Source organism: Alligator mississippiensis, chromosome 13, assembly GCF_030867095.1.
Source record: "Alligator mississippiensis isolate rAllMis1 chromosome 13, rAllMis1, whole genome shotgun sequence".
In the NCBI taxonomy this organism is placed as follows: Eukaryota; Metazoa; Chordata; order Crocodylia; family Alligatoridae; genus Alligator; species Alligator mississippiensis.
The window spans coordinates 11,395,890-11,420,061 of NC_081836.1; the positions used below are offsets into that span (position 1 = coordinate 11,395,890).

The 24,172-nt window shown below is 45.8% G+C and overlaps 2 protein-coding genes across 4 annotated transcripts in view; one reads left to right on the forward strand and one right to left on the reverse strand.

The window, feature by feature from the left end:
- Nucleotides 1-263: 263 nt before the first annotated feature.
- On the reverse strand, nucleotides 264-6,622 carry DFFA (DNA fragmentation factor subunit alpha). Of its 3 annotated transcripts, none has more exons than XM_019493973.2 (6): nucleotides 6,419-6,622; nucleotides 5,300-5,461; nucleotides 4,509-4,642; nucleotides 2,964-3,153; nucleotides 2,582-2,736; nucleotides 264-1,449 (listed from the first exon to the last, which is right to left on the reverse strand). In XM_019493973.2, the coding sequence occupies exons 1-6, from the start codon at nucleotides 6,552-6,554 to the stop codon at nucleotides 1,246-1,248; spliced, it is 981 nt and encodes a 326-aa protein (XP_019349518.1). In that variant the 5' UTR covers nucleotides 6,555-6,622; the 3' UTR covers nucleotides 264-1,245. The 3 variants fall into 3 exon arrangements, with proteins under 3 accessions (XP_019349518.1, XP_014465909.1, XP_059572687.1); XM_014610423.3 differs by having other exon boundaries at nucleotides 6,413-6,621; XM_059716704.1 differs by lacking the exon at nucleotides 5,300-5,461 and having other exon boundaries at nucleotides 6,413-6,622.
- A 2,265-nt stretch (nucleotides 6,623-8,887) lies between these two features.
- The window catches only part of PEX14 (peroxisomal biogenesis factor 14), an 88,682-nt gene continuing 73,397 nt past the window's right edge, over nucleotides 8,888-24,172 (forward strand). The window contains exons 1-2 of the mRNA XM_014610404.3: nucleotides 8,888-8,986; nucleotides 19,276-19,323. Coding sequence (XP_014465890.1) covers nucleotides 8,951-8,986; nucleotides 19,276-19,323 — 84 coding nt within the window. The 5' untranslated portion in view covers nucleotides 8,888-8,950. The remainder of the gene's footprint in view (nucleotides 8,987-19,275; nucleotides 19,324-24,172) is intronic.

A 24,172-nucleotide genomic window follows, 5' to 3' on the forward strand; every position in this document is an offset into this window, starting at 1 on the left:
TTCAGAATTGTTACCTTTGTCTCTCCCAGGACTGAACTGTGTTTTTGTGCAAAGTTACTTATGTTGCTGGCAAAAGCTAAGTGATGTCCTTGAGGAAGTTATTTGCCAACCAGTCTTCAATTAGAAACACCCATAGGTGAGAGACAGTGAAAGTTCCCCTACCACACCCTGTTGTCTGGGAGAAGTGAGGGTGCATCTATGAATTAGAAAATTATATTCTTGATGAACAAGTCACATAATACGTACATATATATATTCACCAGTAGGGTACAAAGGTTTTAATGCCTTTAAAAATATTTCAATCATTAAAAAAAGTCAATCGATATGAACAAGGTCATGATGCTGTATCAAAGATAAACACAGAAATACAGACATCCCCAATATTAATTTTGTGTGAGAGGCCTTCTAACCAAGTGTTTTTATCCTCAAAACATTTCACAAATAATAGTTCCATGCCAGTCTCCTGACCAGAAGTGCAAACAGTGTTATGGAAACTAAAAGTCATTTGGCCCATTAAGCAAAGGTTTAATCAAAATTGTAATGTGAAATCTGAAGTCAAGTGCCAGGAGCCCAGGTTGGGGGTTAGTCAGTGCCAAGAGAGCAGTTGCTGGGAAATGTGGTAACCTTACTAGGTCCCCCCCAGGAATGGACACTGAATAGCGCTCTGCTTATTGCTGCACTTTACATTACAACTCTAAACTGAACAAGTAGGTACTGTCTGCCCTCCTGCATGTCAGCACTCGGTACAGAAATGAATGCTTACATAGTGATCCTCAAAGTGTCTTCTAATCGTTAACTCACCCTCACAATACCCCTGTGAGGTACATAATTCTCTCTTAAGATGAGAGAAAAGACAAGGTAAGTGACTTTCCTGTAGCCACCAAGACTGTCGGAGCCATGGTTATCACTCAGGAGCTCCATATTCCCTTTCCCGCCTCCTCTCCACTGCATTTAGCAAGACAATGATTGTGTTCACAGAAGTTATTTGAAGTTCTGATTCGTAACCTCCCCTCTTCCCTTTCTATAATGCCTTTGGTTATACAACATCCTAGAGTCTCATGCCACAGGAATTAACTGTCAAGACAAGCCCAGTTTTCTCAGTTTGCTAAAGCTAGCGCATAGCATGAACAGCAAAATGTGGTATTAAGACTGTAATATACCACTTGTTTGTTTTGGCTCCAGTGCCCCAGAGACATGTTTCCTTGACACCTAAAGCATTGCCAGCAGCAAGGTCTACAAAGTTTCTTACTTCCTGCGTTTTGAACTTAGCCAGTCTCCCCAGGGCAGTGATTTCTTGACCTTTGACATGCTCCTCAGTGACTGCAGAGCTTGCACTTGCTGTAGGCGCCTTGAGAGCTCCTGATCACAGGCCTGCTGGAGAGCTTCAGTCTTTTGCTTGTCCCAGCTTAATGCCAGAGCCAAGACTTCAGTGTCTTCTTTGAAAACCAACTGTGACAAAAATAGAAGTTACTGACACACAGACTCCTGGTGCTGACAGCTTGACTCCTGCAGCAGCTAGAATTTCCTCTAGCAACACATCCTCCTGAAGCACAACCCTTCCCCCATTGAGAACAGGTGGGTCATCATGAGAGAGATGTTGAATTGCTAATAACATTTGAAATATTTAATCAAGACTAGGCACTTGGTGGGAAAGGGGTGCAATAGCTGGGCAACTGAGACATTTCGCAGTAGTTCCAGGGGCATGATGTTGATCCCTGCTCTAGACATGCTGAAAGCCGACACCTGTCAACTCAGCTGTACATGTGTACATGGGTACCTGATCGTTTCGGAGATCGAGTCAAAGGTGGCTCTATGTGAAGCCAGGCATATGTCTTCCTTATGTGCCATCACATATGGAAGCTGGACCTTTTGTGCCATCAGATATGCAAGCCTGATGGACCATTCAGTTAGGCAAACATTTGAATTACTATACCCAACTGGGGCCCCCTAGTTTAACACTCTTGTCTGTCAACCCTAATTTGTTGGCTTAGATTTTTTAATCTGCTTGGCATCTAGAAACTCCAGTTCCTCTGGAAAAGTCCAGCAAAACTTTACAACAGGACACTGAATGGTATTCTTGCCAAACAAGGTCAATGCACTTCAACCTTGTTTGTGTAGCGAGGGAGAGGTAAATCCAGAGACTCTCCCCGATTCAAAGGTAGGGGTTTATTTGCATTGTTATGCTGGCTGGTAAATATTGCAAAATGTTGCCAAGTGCAGCACCATATTCAAAGAGCTTGCTTGGTAAAATAGTCTGAACTCTGGGTGACCATGTTCTGTGAATGGCTGACCAAGCTCCAAGCAAATATTTCCTTTAGAGAAGGAAGTTTGACAAACAACTGTTTGGAAAATGGCAGCGTGACACCACAAGGGAGCTCCAGGCAGAGAGGCTGCCGCAAAGTTCTACAGTGCCATGCTGGGGTGCAGCAAGGCAGACAGAGATGATAAAACCTCGCTGTTTGTGCCTTAAGCTGTGGAAACCCAATTGTTGATGTAGTTCAAGAGGCAATTTCCCCATTTCTGTCCCCATGCCCTTATGCCCTCCTTGCTTCCTCCCGCACTAACCTTGGTCTTTACTCACCTCCAGATCCTGACTGTCTAAGCTGAGTTCTGGGGCAGGTTTTTCTTTCAGTGCAGTAAGTATCTGGTCACTGAGTGTAATTTTGGTTGAGGTGCCTGGATCGCTGGCTCCAGTGTCAACCACATCCACGTCCCCTCTGAGTGCTGCTTCTGGTTCTGAAGAGTAGCAGGAAGAGTGCGTGTGTGGCCACTGGCATGAATGCGAATGCAGGGCTGCACAAATGCTTCGGATGAGTTTGCTCTCTCCTCTGCTATGGCTACTGCTACATCCTCACAAGTGTCTTCCCAGCCCCAGTGACTCGCTTGCAGCTTGCCCACCATCCCTCCTCCTCTAATTCAACCCCACCCTTTCTGATTCTTTCTAGCTGCCCAACCCTTCCTACCTGCTGCCTTGTTTATGATGCTGCCCTCTTTCTTCAAGGCCTCCAAGTAGAGTTCCAGAAGCTGCTTTGACTGTCGTTCTTCCTCTCGTCTGTCCAGCACTTGCTGCAGGGTATCCTGTAATACCTGGACTTGGGGCTGACTTTGGGACAGCTCCTCAGCTAGCTCTATGCATGGTACGTCAATGAGCACCTGAGTAACAAAGTGGACTCCTGTCACACAGAATGATTTAGGTAACCCTCATTTTGAATATTCTCTCTTCCTGATCACAGCATAAGGAGGCCCTAAACCCCAGCCAGCCTCCCAAATGATGCATGCATAGCAGCAAAAGTCTCCCTGTTGAAAGAAGTCTGTGAGAGCAAGTTTTGCTATGTGCTTTCATGCCAAGGCAAATCAGTCTGGTTATAAGAAGCTCTAATGGTACTCATAAATCCCAATATTCTTAACAAGCAGCCATGAAGTACTCAGAAAGGTGCGAAATTACAGCCCAACTTTGGAACAAGAATGTTTATGCAAACTGTTGGATCTGAGTGAGACACATACCAACAGCACTTAGCATTTGAAAAATCAAGGTTGTTTGCTCCATTGTTAAATAAGCACCATAAGGTGCTGTCACCACAACCAAATTCTACTACATGCCAATGTAAAGAGGCAGGGAGTGGTCTAGCTTATAAGTGGTTTGTTCTTGTGACTGACACTGGTTAGGTAAGAGTGACTAGACTGCTGCCAATCCAGTCTGCCCTACTGTCTGACACCAGAAGCAAGCATCATGCTTTGATGGGGAGCCTATTTCAGTTGCTGGCTGAGCAGCCCTTTAGTTCTTTCTGTGGGGAGAGCAACTGGGGCCCTCATAATACAGCTCCCCATCAGAGCCTCCCTGCAGAAAAATAGTCCTAGCAAGTCTATTGAGCACCAAGTCCAAACAAGGCAGAAGATTTTATTTTCTTGACTTTGGGTACTCTGGCAGGGGTGGGACTTTCATATGACCTAGCCAAAAGGCAGGGTCAAACTGGTCAAAACCTCAAACTGGAGCCTGAGGCAGGTCAATCAGCTGGAGATCAGGAAGGAAAGAACATGCCACATCAGTAGGGATGGCCAGGGTGGAACAGCCACAACCTTCAGGGCCAATACAGACCAAAAGGACAAGTAAAGTTGGAGGGCAGGGAAGGAGTTAAGAATTTAGCAAGCAGTCAGAAAGAAGGATGTTGCATCACCACAGAAAGATGAGGAGGAAAGAGGAGGATGGTGTTAAGTGTGGAGGGGGAGGGATACTGAGAAGAGATGATGAAGCAAGAGAAGAAATGGTCCCAGGAAAGAGCACTGTCTAGGGGAAGGACAGAATAATCTGGAGCTTGCACTACCAATCAAGTGCATGTTATCCCCAGAGCTGAACTTCATTTCAGCACCAGAGCAAGCCAACTGCAGTTGAATTTGGACAGGCTGATAGATTTTGCTTTCCTACATTTTCACCCACTACTAGTAAAACCAAAAGGCACTGAGTGGGGAGAAGGATGGTAGGCAGATTTCTGTAGTAGTTCTCATTATACCTGAAGGTCTTCCTCAGACATCAAAATGATGCTGGACAAGTCATCTTTCAGCTGCCGGGCCAGGTGTTTCCACTTGTCTTCACTGGTGTCCACTTCATCCATGGATTCTCTTGAGAGCCAGGCTGTGCCCCCATCTAACATGACAGACATAACCAGAATCACAAGACTAAGAAACTCAAGGTTGCAAAGAGAGTGACAACAAAATCCAGACAGATCCGTGTGGGGAGCTGTCCATTGGGAGTATAGCAGTTATGTATAATAGAGGAAGCAGTGTCTGGTCTATGAGCTATTGATGTTTTCTTGCCCTTGAGTTGGAATCCTAGCTACAAAACCTACACTGCAATTATGGGAAGTGTTTAAAATGCTGCTTTCAGAAGCCATTCATGAGCTGTAGTCTCTTGGGCTGACCCATCTGTGTGACTGATTAGAAGGGCAATGTAACATTTAAACTTTTTTTTTCAGTTGTTTTCTTGGTGCCTATCAAGATGCATGAAGGCAGACTTGTTCCAGAGCTCACATATTTTCTCCCCACCTCTTCATTGCTGTCATCTGCCTTTCCTACATTTACCAGTATGAGTGTATTCATGTAGATGAACAAGATGATTTTTTTTTAATGTAGCAGAAGATTAATATCACCTGTCCATAACAGGTTCTCTCTTCACACCTAAGAAGATGGAATGCAGAAACCATTTCTAAAATGGGCGTCCAGCAAAGAGCCCTCGGTCCAACGTAAGCAGATGATTTTATTTCTGGGACATTCACAGACAAGCTACCACCATCACCCTCAGTACCTAGACTCCTGCTGGACCACTTTTCGTTTCGGGCCAATGCCACAAACTTGGTGTTAGCCGGTAAGCACAGGAAGTAATCTTCATCATCCACAATGGTGCCATCCTCTGCCAGTACTAAAGTGATGGGTTCCCACGTCTTGTCAATGGCTAGAACGTCACAGGCTGCAGGAGAGATCGTTTATTTTTATGAATCAAGGATGCAAGACAGCCTTGGCAGCTACAGTAGGCATCGCTTGTCCAGCACCACATGTCTGACCCCGTCAACACATGTGAGGGAATGGAGCGCCTATGATAAACACGTCACAAGGCAGCAATCCAGAGAGGAAAGCCCAAAGCAAGGAGACATGAGATCAAGGTACTGTTTTGAACACTTACAAACTCCACACGCGAGCCAAGCCTACTCAGTCATCAGGCAGAAGAGCAAAGGCTAAGTACACACAGCCTGGGATCTCCAAAGCAACTAGTGTAGATTTAGCCAAAGCAATTTCGTTCTCTAATGGAGCTTAGAAATCTTTAATGCAATTACAGAGTTTAACCTTTACCACGACATGGGCTGTATTTTGGAAATGCTGATGCTGGCATGTGCAGCACTTGGCACCTCGGTGCCTCTGGGCACGCAAGAGGTGTAGTTGTGCCAGGCTCCTTGAACTTAGGGAACGCGGCAATAGGTCCCGACATCCACCTCGTTCCCGAGCCAGGTGGCTACGCACGCCCGGACCCTCCTCGCGCAGCCAGGAGCTGCACGTCGCGGCGCTCAAGGGTCACACGCTCAAGCCCCGCTCCCGGGGGGCAGCTGCCCGGGGGAAGTTCCCAAGGGCACATTTCCAATCCCATGCAGCCTGGCGCCAGCTGCCAAGACACCCTGCTGGGCAGCGGGTTTCCGTTGAAGGGAGCTGCACCCCATGCTTCCCCCCCAACCCCATCACTTCCCCCACTACACCTGCCCTGCCCCCACCCTCGGCTCCTCCCACTTACACCTCTCCCCTCCCCCTCAGAGGGTCCCTGCCTCGCCCCCACCCTTGGCTCCTCCCACCTATGCACCCGCCACCCACCCTCAGGGTCCCGTCCCGCCCCGCCCCCCACTCTTGGCACCAAGCCCCGCCCTCAGCGCACCCTTACTGCGCAGCTCCCGGAGGCAGGACACCGCCACCCCGTGCTGCTCCCGCTCGTGGTTCCGCCGGATCAGGCACTGCTTCCGCGAGGGGACCGCAGCACCGCCCTCCCCGCCGCCGTCCCGCGGCCCCGCTGCTGCCATGGCCTCCCGGCCTGAAACTGAGGCAACGGCCAATGCACTGCATCCGCTACCCTAGCGCGGTGCACGCCGGGACCCGCCGGCCCGCACCGCGAGGTATGCTGGGACGTGGAGTCCTCCCCTCGCATCATCGCTGGTGCTTCCGCGCTCTCCGTTGCCCCGGTGCCTCCTGGGAGATGTAGTCCCAGTCCGCCGGGCTCGTCCGCCCCTTGCCCGCCCGCCCGCCTTAAAGAGACAGGAGCACGAGTGAGTTACCTTCTAGTCCCCGGCTGTCAGGCTCTGCAAGGTGTTTCTTTGTCAGGGTTGGAGTTTCACAAGACAGGGCCCAGCTCTGATCTGCTAAGGGCCGGGGTTCTTATCAGCTAAACATGCACAGGCACAATGCAATAATATATACACATAGGCAGGGAGGTTCTCTGGGTACATATGATATCTTTTGTTACACCAACTAAATAATAAATAAAAATGAATAGTACAGACACATGGCATTGTCAGCATCAAGAATGCAAATGCCATGAGTCACATCCTCCCCGCGATTTGTTACAAAGACTCGCTAATAACACATTTAGGCTCTTTTTTTAAAATGATTTTCGGGTTTTGAGTCTTTAATGTAAGCTTGATGGTGTTTTCCACCTTTTATGCACGGCAGTGAGGTGATGGCTGCAGGGTTGGGGGTTTTTTAATGAAAGCTGAAATCACTTGACTCCAGGACTTCAGGCTTTAAGAAAAAAACCCAACAGGGTGAGGTACCTGCAATTAAGTTGTGACTGTTGGCAAGAGTGCAAATGTATATAAAGCAGGGTGCTACCATAACAAAACATAAAAATAGTGAAATGTATTTGTAGTGCATTGTGTTTTGCACATGAATTAATAAATAGAGTTATAAAAAAGTGCATCTGCTCTGAACTATAATATACACAAAGAAGAATATTTGCACAGCAAGGAATCACCTCTTGCAAACATCAGTATAGCCCAAATATGCCAGGAAGGAGCTCACGATGCAGGTAAGATCTACACTCACTTGAGTAGTCCAGTGAAGTCAAGAATAAAGTTACACACTTGCAGAGTTTGCAAAATCTGACTCATTATTTGTGCTTTTTAGCACATGGCAGACTTCTGGGAGCTATACAAATGAAATAATAATGAATAATAAATAGTCGTGTGTAAACAAAAACAAGGAAGCGATACACAGCGAGCCAAAAACTTCACCACTGAAATCAATAAGACTTTTGTCAATGGTTTAAGTGGTGCAGGAACAGGCTTTTAAATCCTTTTTACGGAGTTTAATCGAGGGCCTGATATTGTACTCGTTCCCGTTGATAGTACTATTGCTTTACTCATGAAAACAGCCCCACTGAAGTCAGCTGACTGGAGCAGGCAGGATTTGTTGCTGTGCTGCAACCAGTAATTGTTACGGGATTGTGACCGACTTTAATCCTGCAAGCTAAACTGTGCAGGCAAGTTCTTAGCGCATAAGTTGTTTGAAATGCATGTTGTTTATAATGGGAGATAACAAATATGGAGCATGCACCATGCATAGGTGTGAACCATCAGTGATTAATAACTGACAGTGGACCTTGCTTTCAAAGACCCTGCAACCAGAGCAAAGCCATCAGTGATTAACAACTGACAGTGAACCTTGCCTTAAAGACCCTGCAGCCAGAACAACGTCAGCATTGATGTGAAGGCCTAGGTTGACAAGGGTCTTTGGGTAAATGTGCCGGCTGCTTTACTAGGCAGGCAAGGTTCTTTGGGTGAATCTGATATCTTTTATTAGACCAACATAAATAGTTGGAAAACAATTTTTAAGCAAGCTTTTGGGCTCAAAAACCCTTTGTCAGGCTGAGGAAGTTTCAGCAGTTGGTGCGTGCTCTTCCTGGATGGAATAAAAAGTGGTTTACTATTCATTGCGCCCAGGAAGAGCACACACCAACTGCAGATGGATTTGGAGTTAGTTTTGGCTAATTTGACCGCAAATACAAATTAAATTAAAAAAAAAATAGATGCCTTTTCACCCTGTCAAAGGGTATTTATGCCCAAAAGCTTGCAAAGAAAAATGTTCCCAACTATTTGAGTTGGTCTATCTAATAAAAGAGATCAGATTTACCCCCAAACCCTTGTCTGCCTATGCCCTTAGACCAACACAGCTACAACCTACACCCCTCTCTTTTCTTAGAGTTGGTCTAATAAACATGTGGAGCCCTCTTCATGCTGATTAGCGTTGATATCTTTAACGCTCGCAGGAAAACGACCCTCGTCCAGCTCTGGGGCTCAGTCTGAGATGGGCAGACTCAGGTCGATCGATAGCGGGGCGGTCCGCTGCTTCTGCCTGAGGCCGGCGGGGCGCGGGAGGTGTTCCGAGCGGCCGAGGCGGGGATGGATTAGCCGGGTCTGGAAACATGGCCTCCTCGGAGCAGGCAGAGCCGCCCAGCCAGGTAAGCGGCGGTGGCGTCTTCCCCCCTCCCCCGCCGGGGCCGCGTCCCCCAGGCCGCAGGGGCGCGTGCGACGCCTCCTCCCCCGGCGCCCCTGAGGCGAGCGGGGTAGGCCGCGGGGCCTCCCGCCGTGGGGCCCGGGCACCCCCCTGGAGGCGGGGGCGGCTGCGTGTGGCCCGGCTGCTGGAGGAGCAGCGCCTCGGGGGGCCCGAGTGGCCTCGCCTGCGGCGATCGCGGGCTCCAGTGAGGTCTCAGGTGGCTGGAAACAGTCACCCCTCCCCCCCCAAAGTGGGTGAGAGGCGAAGCACTGTGCCCATTGGGGGCCCTCCCCACCCGAGCCGGTGCCACGACTCGCCAGCTCCTCGAAGAGCGCGAGGGGACGAGTCGTAGCCAAGGTGGGGTCGTCAAAGGCGATGGCAGCCTCGTGACGGGGGCAAGCAGCGTGTGAGGGACCCTGTGAGCGAGCAGCGTTGCAGGGACCTCTCGCGAAGGAGGAGGCTACAGAAATAAGAGCTGCCGTAGGGTCGATGCGCGCAGCGGACTGGATCGTCAGGCTGGTGGGAGTCGTCTGCGGCTCTGTCTCCGACTGGGGGCAGCGTCGAGTGGGTCTGGCATCTGTCCCAGTCTTTTGCCAGGCGTGCGTCCTGGTCTCGTACTGTTCTGTGCTTTAATTAGTAACCTGGATGATAGAGCCGAGTGCGCGCTTATTAACTCGGAGGACGAGACCAAGCCTCATGGGCAGAAGAAACTTTGGAGGGAAAGGTTGAGGATTTAAAATGACCTTGATAACTTGGGGGGGTGGGGGAAAGTGTGAAATGAAAAGGATAATATTCAATAAGGAATAGTGCAAGATAATGCACTTTGGAAGGAGCAATTAAATGCAAAATGACGATTGACTAACAGTGTTGCAGTATTGCAGAAAAAAAATGGAGAACTGGCTGTACTGGGTCACGGTTTGAATGTGACCGAACAATGTCGTAGTGTGGAAACGAGCTGTTGTCACACTGGAATCTATGAACAGGAGCGTCTGTGCCGGACACGAAAAGTGGTCAGCGCTGGTGAGGTGCTTTATCCACCCCCGGGCACTTTGAGAGACGCGCGGACCAGTTGAAGAGAGTCCAGAGGAGACCGGCAGGCGTGGCTAGATATCTTGACAATATTACGTATAACAAAAGGTTGGAAGAATTGGGGTCGTTTAGTGAAAGAAAGAAGGCTATGATACAAGGGGGATTTGAGAACAATCTTCGGATACAAAAAAGGTCTGTTATAAAGAGCATGGTCGTTAGTCATTCTCTGTGGTCACCTGGGGCAGGACAAGAAGTCATGGATGATTTAGATTGGATATTAGGAATAATGGTCTAACTCTGAAGGTGTTTAAGCAGTGAAAGAGATCATTTAGTGAGGCAGTGGAAGAGATCATTGAAAGTGTTTCGATGCAGTTACACAACACTTGTTTAGGTTGATTTAGATGCAAGAGATACTGCCTGGTGTAGGGGCTTGGGTTAGATGACCTCCAGATTCCTTCTAGCCCTGGTTTTCTATAATTCAGTGATAATGAGAGACAAGGAATAGAAAATATGCTTCAGCTGGGATTTGAAATGAGGTGGAGCGTTGGTAAAGAAAATAAGAAGCAACAGGAGCAGCTGTGGAGAAAGCTTGGGCACCAACAATGTGCAAGGCCTTTTCTGTGAGGAGTTCAATGTAAATGTCTTCACAAACCAAGTGTGAAGGGGAGTAGTGGTACATAAGGCTCAGGAGACAGGCTCTGGCAAAGCCAAAGAGGGTATTTAAAAACTATGGGGAGAATTTTTATTTTAAACTGGATCCTGAAGTGAATGGGGAAGCCTGCAGAGGAGATGGAGAGCTTGAGCTATTGTTTATACACGCAGGTTTACCTGTGATGGTACCTGTGGAAACCACAGAGGAGGAAGCTGCAATAGTAAAAAAGGATGTGAGATGTGAAGGTCTGGAGAAGGGTTTCAGGCAGCAGAAAGGAAACTGAGGGAGTTCAGGCCTGCCACCAATGCAGTTACAGCTCTAATTTGTGATGTCTGCAAATTTGCACTGGTTTGACAAACACATTGAGACTCCTGGGTGGATCCCAATAGCTAAATTCAGGTTAGGTTAAGCCAGTTGGGAACAGATTCATACTAAACTGAAATAGAACAGAGCTAAATTATTTTTTATGTATATGTATCCCTTTACTTGAATCTGTGTAACTGTCCAAAGATTAAGGTAGCAGGTTAAAGCTAAAGTTTGCTGGACTTGGTTTGTTGCTGGCCTTGCTGGTGTGTTATGGTATGGGCATTATAGGGCGGACCTGGTCACTCTGGGTAAATGCCTGGGATGGACAGGAGCTGACTAGTGGCTCAAGGAGCTCTACAAAGAAATTTGGTGAATGACTGCACCCCCTGGAAAGTTGGCTTGCTTAAGAAATACTAAGTTCTCATGCAGTTGTATATGGTGTTGTCTTCATTCATTCTTCTAATGAGCCTTCTTATTTCAGTTATCCTGAACTGCATTGCCTTGAAAGGAAGTATGATGGTTTGGAATGGAAATGTCTCCTTTTGTGCAGGCTCAGTAAATATGACTTAACAGTTGGGGCACAAGAACTTCCTGGGTCTTAATCCCAGCGCTGACATTGACTTCTGTGATGCAAGGCAAATCATTTCACTGGCTTCTCTCTCTGCTTCCCCCATAAAAAAGTTGATATAGTAGTGCTCAACCAGCTCATCAGTCAATGTTTGTTGGGTTTGAGATGTGATGGAATCCTCCTCTCTCCTGTACAGCCTGCTGGGGGGTAATTTTGTTTCACACAGGGCAATTTATATGTACTGTGTGTGTGATTGATTTAATTTAATTGGGGAGCAGATAAATATGTTTTTTGCCTGTGCTGGAGTGGCATCTGCTGCCTGAAGCCATTCTGGGTGGAAGGGGCTGGTTAACTTCTTGCTTGCTGGACTCCACTATCATATGTGTGGAGGTGCTGGCATTGCAAAGAGTCATAAAGCAGTTGACTCCCTTTAGGCTATTGGCATGTCATCATTCCAGCTGGCCACTGCTGAGATGTAGGACAGGCCTGGAGGTGTGTTTAGACTCACGTAGGTGAGGTGGCACTGAACTGTGGTTAAGGAACAGCTATTGCCATACAGTAATCTTTAAAGATCATTCTTCTGAGAAACAGCCCTGCTTGTGTATGGCATTCTTTTCCCTCCTTATGTAGTAGTCTGTGCACTCGCATGCAACCTGCCTGCTGTATATGTCCTTTCCAAGTCCTATCAGTTTCTGCTGCTGATTGCCTCTCTTAGAATTCTCTTGCCAATTCTTTAAGTTATTGGCAGCTTGTCCTGCACAAGATTTGATCCTGGGAAGTGTTAGTGCTCTCAAATTTCACTTACTTTTTTTTTTTAGTAAGGCAGGATTTGGTAGAAAGAGAAAACAAAGTCTATAATCTCGGACGAAGCAGCAGGAGCAGGGGACATTGTTGGGCTAAGATAAAAATCATAACAAATCTCCTTACTACTAATACGTTAATGTAGACTGATCTTGTTCTCACTGAAGTCATGGGAACTTTGACATCACCCTCAACTAAGGGCAGAGTGCAGACCTTAGTAACTTAAAATAAAAGTATTTACTTTTCACTATTGATACTCTTTGTTTACTATTGTTACATACTTTGGCACAAGCAGAAAGGTGTATGGTATAACCCTTCTTGATCAGCTAGTGCTTAGTCCTCAACATTTTTCCTGGCCAGGATGTAATTAGCTCTAATGATGAAAAGAGAACCATCAGTTTCCTTTTAGTTTCTCATCTGTTTCTACTTAGTTCTATTTTCTAATTCCCACATATTAGTACAGTGCTGCAGTGCGCTGGTTATAAGCAGTGCTTAGGGAAGTTGGGGTCCAAACAACATTTTGTGATATGGTTATATACCCATTTTCAAAAAGGCCATAACATTTCTGGTAGATTTCTCAGGCCTTTGACAGTGCCTTTTTGAAATAATCGAATAACATCAAAGATCCTGTTTCCCCTGAGTGTTCCAATAATAAAGACCGGGAAAAAGAAATAGAGGAAGCATGATGAAGTTAATAGGGCTGTTTTAAAACATCAGTTTCCTAGTTTTGCGTAGGACATCAGTATTTCTCTGATGGTGAACTCTCTGGCACTGAGCTTGATGACTGAGCCTCGCAAGCCAGCAGCCTTGGCTTCCAGTTTTCCAGCTAACTGTGAATGCTTTTGCTGCAGGAGAATCTTGAACATCTTTGAAATATTTGGCAGTGGTGCTATAGGATTAAATAATATTTAAAATTTTTCAAGCCACTTGTTTTGGTACACAAATGACACCTAATTAGTTGTTTAATTATGTGCAGAAGCTGAGAATCCACTAACCCAGAAATCAGCATGTGGCAAGTCTGTGCAACTCATAAAAGGCTTGAAAGTCAATGGCTGAGTGGGACTTGGTGCTGAAATGGGTACTGCAGTGATGACTGGGCAGGGTTTCTCTTTTCTGAAGTATAATGCTGCAGAATGGATTATGCTCAAGGGTCCAACCATATCTAGTTTAATGTGGAGACCAAGCTGGAGAGATGATGTTGTGAATGGAATGCACTGTTGACCTGGTACCTTGTACTCACAGAAGTAAAAGGAGCTGTAAGACCCAAGGATTAAAATGTTTTATGTGCAGCTAAACACGCTTTTTAAGTTGCATCAAACCCACTCTGGTCTGAAACCAAACCCAGCTGTTTGGTCCCTCCTACCCCCTTGGAAAAGAGACACCTAAAGCAAATTTAGAGCTCTTGAAAGGTCCTTATTTGTATGCATAGAGACTTAATTCCTTTATCTGCTGCAGAACCTCATCAAGACAACCTTCTTCCAGGCCTGCCACTGTCTCTGGCTTCTCTGCTGAAACTGCCGGCAACAGATGATCTGGCCACTGGCGTCCACCAAACTAATTTTTAAAGTCTGCTAAATAATCATCAAATGGAAGCAAAATGTGTTCTTTCCTGCCCTGGCTCATTTCCAAGTAGTGGTCTGACTTATAAGGCGAGTCCTTTAGCAATACAGTTATTCCATTTGCTATATAAGGGAAATGTATGGTCACCCTTTACATCAAAAAGTTGTAACCATAGCTGATGCAATAAAAATACCTTAAATAGTCCAGATAGGCAGGTGCATGTAGTCTGCAAATTTCAAGGTGGTTCTTGATCAGAGCACTTCAGTATTTGCCCAGTGAGTATTCAGGATCCTATATGGTTTTCCTACAGGGCCCTCAGAATCCTAGAAAATTAGCATTGGAGGGGACCTCAGGAGGTCATCTAGTTCAGTGGTTCTCAACCTCTTTGTACCAGGACCCATCTGTAAACATTGATGGCCACTCCTGACCCAGGGCCACTCATTCCTGACTCATTGCCCTTTCCACCAGGCCTCAGCCCTCCAGTGTGGGGTAGGGGGTGGGTATGTGGGGCAGGGAGGAATGTGTGGGTGATGGGGGTCCCTAAGCAGCCTCCTTGCAAGCTGGGACAAGCTGGAACTCTGCCAGCCTCCAAGGGAAAAGCCATGGTTTCTCACATATTTCTCATTTAAAGGAGTATCCATCTTTTAAGTTTGTTGATACATTTTTTAAATTTTTTCACAACCCTTTCATATTCTTTTGGGTTGTGACCCACGGGTTGAAAAACGCTGATCTAGCCCGACGCCCTGCACAAAGCAGGACCATCCCCAACTAGATGGCCCCAGCCAAAGCTTTGTCTAGCCGGGTCTTAAAAACCTCCAAGGATGGAGATTCCACCACCACCTCTCTGGGTTCCGGTGCTTTACTACCCTGTTAATGAGAGAACCCTTCTTAATATCTAACCAAAACTTCCCTTGCTGCAACTTGAGACCATTGCTCCTTGTTCTATCATCAGCCACCACTGAGAACAGTCCAGCTCCATCCGCTTTTGAACCCTCCTTCAGGTAGTTAAAGGCTGCTATTAAATCTCCATTAGCCACCTATGCAACAAGGCCACACTGCTGGTTCGTATTCGGCTTATTTCCCACTGTAACCCCCAGCTCCTTTCTGCAGAGCTGCTGCCCAGCCGGTCAGCCCCCAGCCTGTACCGGGGCATGGAATTGTACTGTCTGAAGGGCAAGACTTTGTACTTGTCCTTGGTGAACCTCATGAGATTTCTTTTGGCCCAATCCTCCAATTTGTCTAGGTCACTCTGAATCCTAGCCTTACCCTCCAGCATATCAACTACCTGCTTCTTCTCTCCCCCCCCCCAGCTTGGTGTCATCTGAAAACTTGCTGAGGGTGCACTCTGTGCCATTTTCCAGGTTGTTGATGTACACATTGAACAAAATCGACCCCAGAACTGACCCCTGGGTCACTCCACTTGATACTGGCTGCCAGCTAGACATCAAGCCATTGATTACTACCGTCTGAACCCGATGCTCCAGCCAGTTTTCTCTTCAGTTTATAGTCCATTCATCCAACCCATACTTCCTTAGCTTGCCTGTGAGAATGCTGTGGGAGACCATACCAAAAGCCTTGCTAAAATAAAGGTATACCACATCCACTGGTTTCCCTTTGTTTCACATGCAGGAATTAATCATTTCAAATCCAGAATCGGTCCACTTCCAGGGCTAGCCAAATGTCCCACAAATATACAACACTAGTGCACAGCAAATATTGGTTTGACTACAACGAGCAGTGTTTAGGGCATTAGTAGAGTGTTGTTGTTGTTGTATGGTCTGTTGTGAGTGCAGAGAAGTGGGGATTGAAGCACCTGGATTTCTTTTTCACTTTAACATTGATTTACTGTGTGCTCTTGGACAAGTCTCTTAACCTCTCAGAGCCTCAGTTTTCATAACTGTAAAATAAGAATAAGGAAGTTAAATATCACATCAGCGTGGAAGACCTAATTTCCTTTTTAAAAATGCTTTGAGTTCCCTGGAAGTTGTTATGGAAGGGCAAAGTGTGTGTATTCCAAATAACCAAATTTACATAAGCAGGTTTTGGGAATAATGACATGGAAAGTTGCCTCTGTAGCTACATGTGACTTTGGGAGTTGAGTGAAGTTTCCTGGTGTACCTGCTGCAATGCATGTTCGCAGAAGTTCTGATCCAAACACTGTCAGGATCTTAGTGGGCTTTGAATGAAGCTTACAGGCTTACTGGTCTCTAACATCATCTTTACCCATGAATATGGGGTGGTGGTATGGAAGTTTGGAAAGAAAGACGTACAACTGTGTCAGGCAAAGCTGAGCAGAGATTGTTGCTCATTCACTTAATACTGTCCATAGGAACTTGAAGCATTTTCAAAAGAGTGAATCCTACCTGCCCACACTTACTGGGTTTTGCATTTGATACTGAAGATGGTCCAAGGTGTTTGGCAGCCATGGAACTGGTTAAAATTTTGGACTTGCCAGCTGTCCAAGGCAGAGGAAGTCTGCACATTTGACCATTCTAGTTCTTGGATGGGGTGGTACTGGCAAAGGTGGGCCTTTGTTTATGGCATTACCTGAGCTCTGATCTAGCCTCCCACACAGGGTAGCCATAGGCAAGCCACTCCCAAGGCTCCTGTAGTGAGGAAAATAGGCCCTGTGATGCTCCTATCTCAGTTTCCCTCTCATATGCTCATAAATAAACTTTTATACCGCTCTTAATAATGGGTTATCCCCCATACTTTGATATACTGTACAGCACCTAGCACTGAGATCCTGGTCCCTGGTTAGAGCCCCTACATAATACAGAGAATAAATAAATAATGCATTTCCTTCTTTGAAATCTTCCCCCAAGCATGTTTAATCTCCTGGCCATCAATGTTCTTGCACTGCAGCCAAACAAAATAATGTTTGAAAAGGTACCCACATATTTTCAGTCTCCAAAGTGTGAGCTTAATCTTAGTATCGAAATACATCTTGCAAGCTACACTTTTGTTTTAATCTCCAAATTTCTCCTACTTTTTCTGGAGGATTGGGGAGACCCTGAGATCACTTGGTGGCTTTCCTGACCCTGCCATAAAATCTTGGTGAGCAGGGTGACGAATGGAAGAGGTAGCGAAATATGAAGGCAATGGAAGAGCCTAGAGAGGGAAAGAGTGTTGTCTGTGGTAGCTGGACTCTGGTGGCATGCACTGCCACCCTCTGATACCTGTGTGTCCTGCTGAGAGAAAGGGGAAGCATGCACTCCAATCTCTGAGTCCTGGCATCTGCATGGGTGGCTGGGAACAGTGAGACTGCAGTGTCCGTGAGTTACTGATGCCCTCTTGTGGTAAATGCTAGTCTCTTATAGAGGTATAGGTTGTAGCCGTGTTAGTTTAGGACATAGGCAAACAAGGTTCTTTGGCTAAATGCAATATCATTTATTAGACCAACTCAAATAGTTGGAAAAATTCTTCTTTGCGAGCTTTTGGGTACAAACACCCTTCATCAGGCTTCCTCAGCCTGACAAAGAGTGTTTGTACCCAAAAGCTTACAAAGAAGAATTTTTCCAACTATTTGAGTTGGTCTAAAAAAAGATTTTGGGATTTACCCAAAGTCTCTTATAGACTGTTCTTCAGCATTTGTCAGGTGGAAAGATGTTAAGGCACTGTGGAAGGGTGGCACATTGTGTTGGAATGACTCGCGTGGCATGAGTAGGGAGAGCTGCGCTGGGACTTTATGGTGTCACTTGAGGGTTTAGCCCAAGTTCTTGCCAGCACATAAAGATTTACCTTATGCCAGCAGACAGGGCCTGTGCTCTCTAGCCCAACCTCAAGATTTGTCTTTACTGTCAGCAAAGCTGCATTTTTTAACTTTGGGGTTACCAAAGCCATGAGCCCTGTTGCAGAAAACTACGGTGGAAGTAAGGCCATTTAATTTTGCCACGAGGTAAAGTGAAAAAGGTGGACTCCAGGGAGGGTTTAGGGGCACATGACTATGGAGATTTCTCCTTGTGGCAGAGCACAACTTCTGTGTTTTTATCTCGGGACAGCAGTGCATGGTAGGTACTCTAAGTTAACTTTCTAGCAGCGAAGACAAACCCAGACTGTCTGGTGCAGGTAGAACATCAATCGCTGATTAAAAAGTTACGGCTGCTCTTAGCATGGGAAGTGAGTGACCACAGATAATGTGTAAACTAAGCCTGGAAACTGGGGGCTCCAGAGATCTAAATCCAGCTTGACCACTGACTTGTGCTGTCTTAAGCAAATGTTTTACACTTCTCTGTGTCTTGGTTTCCCACTCTGTATCATGAGGGGGTTAATACTAGCCTCGCAGGGGAGTTGTGAACTCATCCCAAGGTGCCCGTTCCCTTGCTATCCTAGTTTAAATGCAAGGCACTTTGAAAATGAAAAGCATCATGTAGGTGCTATCATTACTAACCTGGGCTTAATTTATTTTTTTTTTAAAAGATGTGGAACAGGTAACATTTGTATTTTTCATTTTGACAAATTCATTTCTTAATACTTTTCACTGTGGGGAGAAAAAGGTATCTCTATTTCAAAGTGTGGAAAATAGGGATGATGAAACGTAAAGTTACCTTGCCGAGTTTCTGTGAGGCTTAATTAATTAACATCTTTGGTTACTTAATTGGTTTGACATCTTTGAATGAGTGGTGCTGAAGAAAGGCAAAGTATTATTGACTCCCAGAAATGAGACAAGCCCAGACTAAATTCAGTGAATTTAGGGGGGGAGATAAAACATTGAGGCAAAGAAATGTGCCTTTGAACTCAGTTTAATAGTGTTACTTTGGAGAGCTAAAGCAGCCCCTTCCCTCCTGAGGAGCTCAAAGCCCTTTGCAGATGTTAATTGCAAAATACCGATAGGTGAACTGCTGTCCTTATTTTGCACATGAGGAAACTGAGGCACCGAATGAACTAGTAACTTGCCCAAGGCCACGCCATTGGTCGAGGATTACAGCTAGGATTTGAACCCAGAAATGTTAAGTTCTTACCTTATGCCCTTTCCACTAGCTTTCCCTGCCATTTGCTTCTGAATCTGAGTTAACAGGAAGATTTCTTTCAAAATGTTAATGACTCATCCATCTGTCCCTGATCTCTTTGGCTCATAATTCTAATGGCTCCTTAGAGGTGTCAAGCACCTGCAACCTTACTGGTTTAAATGGGAGTTGCAGGAACTCATTATCTTTCAGGCTCAAGCCTTTTGGGTCATATAGATTCTTTGGTCCATGACAGAAGTGCCATTGACATCAGTAATGGCTCTGTGTGCCCAGATTGTGGTTAGGTGCTGTGCAGCCTAAATACGCAAGCACTTCTAGCTGTGTCCATCAGGTGGCAATGTAAGCTCATACTTCTTTTCTCTGCCTTGCAGACTGGCTCTTCCCCTGCACCTGAGAATGTGGCGTCCCGAGAGTCACTGGTGAGTCCATCAAGATGCAGCATATAATTCTTTTCACGCTATTAAACCCTGTTGTACGAGTGTTTCCCTCAGTTGCACCATTTTGTATCTTTACTTCCCCTTCTTTTTAGAGCAGGTGTTATACTGAGAGAAAAGGTTGAAACAGTCCAGTGCTGCCCGTCTGGTGACCTCGGAGTTCTGACCTTTGGCCATCACCTCCTGCCTTTCCAGGGGTTAGATATGGGTCAGCCAGGCCTCCCTGCTTATCCAAGACCTGTGCTGTCCTTGAGCCAGAGCTGTTTGTCCTAAATGTGTGTGTGCGCGCTGATGATCAATGCCTATTAGTAAGCAGTCTGAACCCACTGAAGGAAGACCTCTGTGGCATGATTTGAGCTGAGGTCCTAAAGGGTACTGTCTAATAGACAAGCCTTTCAGTTCAGAAACCTCAGCCTGAACTGACTCTACCCTCAAACGCACCGTGAATGAGCTCAGAGGTTGCTGGCAGCCAGTGTTGCATATGATCCAATGTTTTGACTTCTTGAACTGTTTTGGAAAGGGCTCTGGGATTATTGTGTGAGAAGATAACCAAGTGAAACCCTACAGTGATGTGGGTTGGGAACAAAGCCATCAGTTTTGTCTCGTGGGCTGCTGTAACTTCTTATTACAATCTCCTGGTTTTTCTCCTTGGCCCTCTTCAGCCCAATCAAAACACTGCCAAAACCATCTACCCTTTTACTGCTCTAAATGCATCACTCCTCTCTTTAAGTCTCTTTTCTGGCTCCCCCATGGTGATTACGTTGAATGCAAGCTATCTGCAGTGGGAGCTGTGTGTGCTTGAAGATGTGGGACCAGGCACTGCGTGTGTAATATTAAACACCAGCCGCTCTCCATTATGGCCCTGTATTGGTAGTGTTAAACCATTTCTGTATTTGAATCTTTATCTGAAGCTTCTGGGAACAAAGCTTTAAAGGAAAGAGTCTTCTTTTAAGAGACTGAGGGCTGTCCTACCCTCCCTTGTCTCTCCCTTAGATAATGCTGGAGCGCATGGACTCTGGTGAATTTGGAGACCTGAGTAGTCAGGCCTTGCAATGCAGATCCCTGTAGCCACGTATCATTGCAAATCGACCCTAATTGCTTGGATCTCTCTGTGCTGAGATTTCCCAAAACTGCTTTTTTCTTGCTGACATTCTGTGCTTTGTGATTGTATTTTTTTTCAGGAAGCCCATAACAGGCTGCAAACCTTCTCAGCCTGTCTTGGATTAGAGTTTACTCTGTCTCTCCAGGCGAACTCTAACATTACCTTCGACTTAATTAATATCTTTCTCCTTCTTTATATACTGCTGCATAATTGCTCAGAGGAAAGAAAACACATAGCAGCTATATATAAATATAGATAGATTATTTATAAATATACTTTTTATAAGACTCTCAAAATAACCTCCAGTCTCATGATGGCGAATCCTGCCTCTGGGTTAATTAGAGCCCTCTTGAAAGGTGGAGCCATTCTCCTTATTTTAAATTTTTTTAATATTAAGCTTCCCCAGCCTCTGTCACGTTTGCCTAAAAGTCATTATTGCTTCCAGCTGAGTGTCTGTAGAAGCCTTATTAAATGAGCAGTTCAGTTCTGGGAGCCAGATGACCTAGCCTCCAGTCTCTACTGTGGCTCCGCTGTCCCCACAACAGTGTTTGCTCCTCAGTAATGCACACAAGCAGGGCGTGGGTCCATGTGGCAGCCGTATAGCCATATGGTGTCATGCTGCAAAAACACTTGTGGTAATACCCAAACAATCTCTGACCTGGAACCAAAACCAGTTCAATAAGGGAGAGCCTGTACCCAAGCCAGAGCCCCATTGACTCCTGGTCTGATGTTCCCTAGTGGGGCAGGGAAGCTTGTTCTCACCGACTTGTAGGAGTGAAAAAAGAATTGTGACCAGAATCTGATATATGTTTCCAGCTTCCTCAGTGGCTGAGGAGTGCTCAACAACTCTCAGGATCTGCCCCTTCATTTGGAAAGTAGTAGGCAGAGAGGTTCAAGTTCGCATGGACAGCTATAGGAAGAGAAGGTGACATGCTGGCATCTTATGCCAGGCAGCGAAGGGCACATTAGGATCAAATCCAGCTTGCATTATGCTTGTGACCTCAGCGGGCCTGTCCAGGGACATTATTCTCTATGGTGGTGAATGACACCGGCTACATGCTCGGCACTTTCAAGCTTCATTGCCTTTAGTCAGTGCAGGATGAGGTTTGTTGCCTAGTAGGAGCTGTGGGAGCCTTTAGACTTACTGGAGTTTTCAAGATGGGACCCTACCAAACTCATGGCATGCAGGTCTCCTAATAGTTGCCCGTGATGTGCACATGCGTTGAACACCAAATAGGAGGTGAGGGGTTCTCTCTCCCACCATGAATCCCTCGAGTCATCTAGTCATTTTGCGATAAACTGTCCACATTTGAAAAATCCTCCCTAATGAGAGGTCGCTGTGTTACAGCACTGACAGTGGAGAATGGGCTGGGGGCGGGGGGAGCTGTAATTTTTGCAGCGGACACTCATTTCCCTGCTGTCAGTCTTGGCCCATTAAAATTTGCCTTGTAGCTCTGTGGTGGGAAGTGTAACCTTGTGTTAGCAGAGTGTCAGCATCTCGCTCCGCTGCTGTTTACAGCCACGTTTGTCATCGTCGGTGCGGGATCAGCCTCTCCTTGAGTCCGGCTGAGCAGTGACACTGGCACGTCCCTTTCTGCTGCCCCCGGCTTTTGTTTGTACAGCCATCTCCCATAATCCTCTGAGCACTTGCAGAATTTGAATAGGATTGTCTTTTTGCAGTAACTCAAAGTGCTGGGATGTGTAAAAGACCTAATTATAGAGGACAAAACCCCTTTCTGAGAGGTTAAAATAGCAGAGCTCCCCTTTTCTCTTCTTGTTTTCTTTTCTTTTGTTTCTTTTCTTCACCCTCATTTCTCTGTTTTTCCTTTACTTTTAGGGTTTTTTTTTCTTTTCTCTTTCTTTTTCTTCTTTTTTTCTCTGCCTCCCCCATTGGATGCTTTTCAACATGCCCCCATTGCCTCAGAAGTGTTTCTGAATCACTTTCCATGGTTTCATTTCTGCCAAACCTACCGTAGCGTATTTGAGGGCAGTAAAAGTAACACATACCCCAGCTCCCAGTCTGAACCTGAGCTGGAGGAGAACCTGCAGAGGCAGAGCCCCTGACTTAAAAGCACTTAAACACAAGGGCCTTCCACATGTTGCTTAATTCTTCGTGCCGCAAAACTTACTTGCTCCCCAGCTGCTGCTTTGTGTCTGGGAGAAGCACTAGCTGTAAATGTGCAAGCACTGGTTGTAAATGTAAATCACTCTGCTCTTACTGAGGTGCAGTCTCTGGACTCATGGCACGAGAACCAGGGTATTTTCTCTGTCCGCCTTAGCAATTCCATTTCTCCTGCATCTGCAGAACCATTTAGCTTCCCTCTCTCTTGCTCATTCTCTCATTTTCAATGTGTTCTTCCCCCCTTTGTTTCTGGAGGCCAGCAATAGCTTCAGGCAGTGGAACATAGGCATTTAATTCCCCTGCTTTATGGGTCTCTGAGGCAGTGAGTGTAGAATTAGCTGGTATGCACCAAGACCCCAGGGCTTTCACCCACTTCTTCTGGCCCTTTAGTCTTTAATCCTTTCCCTGCCAGTACTAGCAGTTGCAATACTTATATTGCCCCTTCTATCCAAGGACCTCAAAGCACTTCACAGACCTGAATTCATTATTTCTCGTAACATGTCTGGTAGGTATGTCAGTGTTATCTCCATTTTACATGAGAGCAAACTCAGGCATACAGATGAAGTGCCTTTCCAAGGTCAGAGAACTAGTTGGCAGTAGAAAAGAGGAGTCTAGAATTCTAGTTCCCCTCCCCGTTGATTAGATCATTTCTGCATTAGAAACTTCACCGCGCACCTCTCTGCGTGTTTGGGAAGGCTTCTGGCCACTGCATCCACAGTGCATTTTTCATGTTAATGTAGAAGGGACATTTTAAAGTGAGAGATGTGGTACTGACTTCTGCCTCAAACACTGAAAGCTGTTACTGGATTCTAAGCTCTTCTGAACATAGGCTACAAAATACAGTCTGTCCTGGAAACATCTGAGTTTTCCTTGAGGTAGCATATTTTGTTGTTAGAACACAAGGAGGATTCAGCTTCATTATTTTCACACATTGTCACTTTAGTTTGTCCTTTTCCTCCTTTTTTTTTAAAAAAACCCTATTTTTGTGAGAATTAAAAAAGAAAATGGAAAGGGGAATTTAAATCATTCGCCACAAGATTTTCCAAGCTCTTAATTATACAAGTCAATGTATCATCTCTTATATACAGTCAGAAATTCAGCGATTGTGTCTGGGCTTGATTGTCCGGAAATCACCTGAGGACTCGGTTAAACAAAGTGGTGTTGAGATCTATCTTGACACCACAGTTAACTTGAAGAGGATCATTCAAGGAACCTCTATGATAGTGATTCTCAGCCAAGGTGCCATGGGGTGCCACACAGTGTTAGTGCTGTTGGGTGTACAACCTTGATTCACAGGATAAAACCAGAGATTTCAAATACAAATCCATAGCTGTGCTCTTTTTGAGGTTTTTTTTTTTTTTTGCAACAGACAAACTGCTCTTATTTGTCCATAGGCAAGAAAAGAGTGAAAACTAAGTGATCGAGGGTGTTACTTGTAGCTGGGCTGGTCTAAGGACATAGGCAGACATGATTCTTTGGGTAAATGTGATATCTTTTATAAGACCAGATAAATAGTTGGAAAAATTGTTCTTTGCAAGCTTTTGGGCCCTCTGCCTGAAGAAGGGTGTTTGTACCCGAAAGTTTGCAAAGAATAATTTTTTTCAACTATA

Bases quoted from the DNA above. Each gene is read 5' to 3' on its own strand.
- DFFA (XM_014610423.3), bottom strand. From the start codon at position 6,554: ATGGCAGCAGCGGGGCCGCGGGACGGCGGCGGGGAGGGCGGTGCTGCG. The intron at 4,643-5,299 runs GTACTGAGGGTG...CTGTCATGTTAG, and splicing joins GTGGTCCAGCAGGAGTCTAG to ATGGGGGCACAGCCTGGCTC. The intron at 3,154-4,508 runs GTATAATGAGAA...TTTGTTACTCAG, and splicing joins TGTCTGAGGAAGACCTTCAG to GTGCTCATTGACGTACCATG.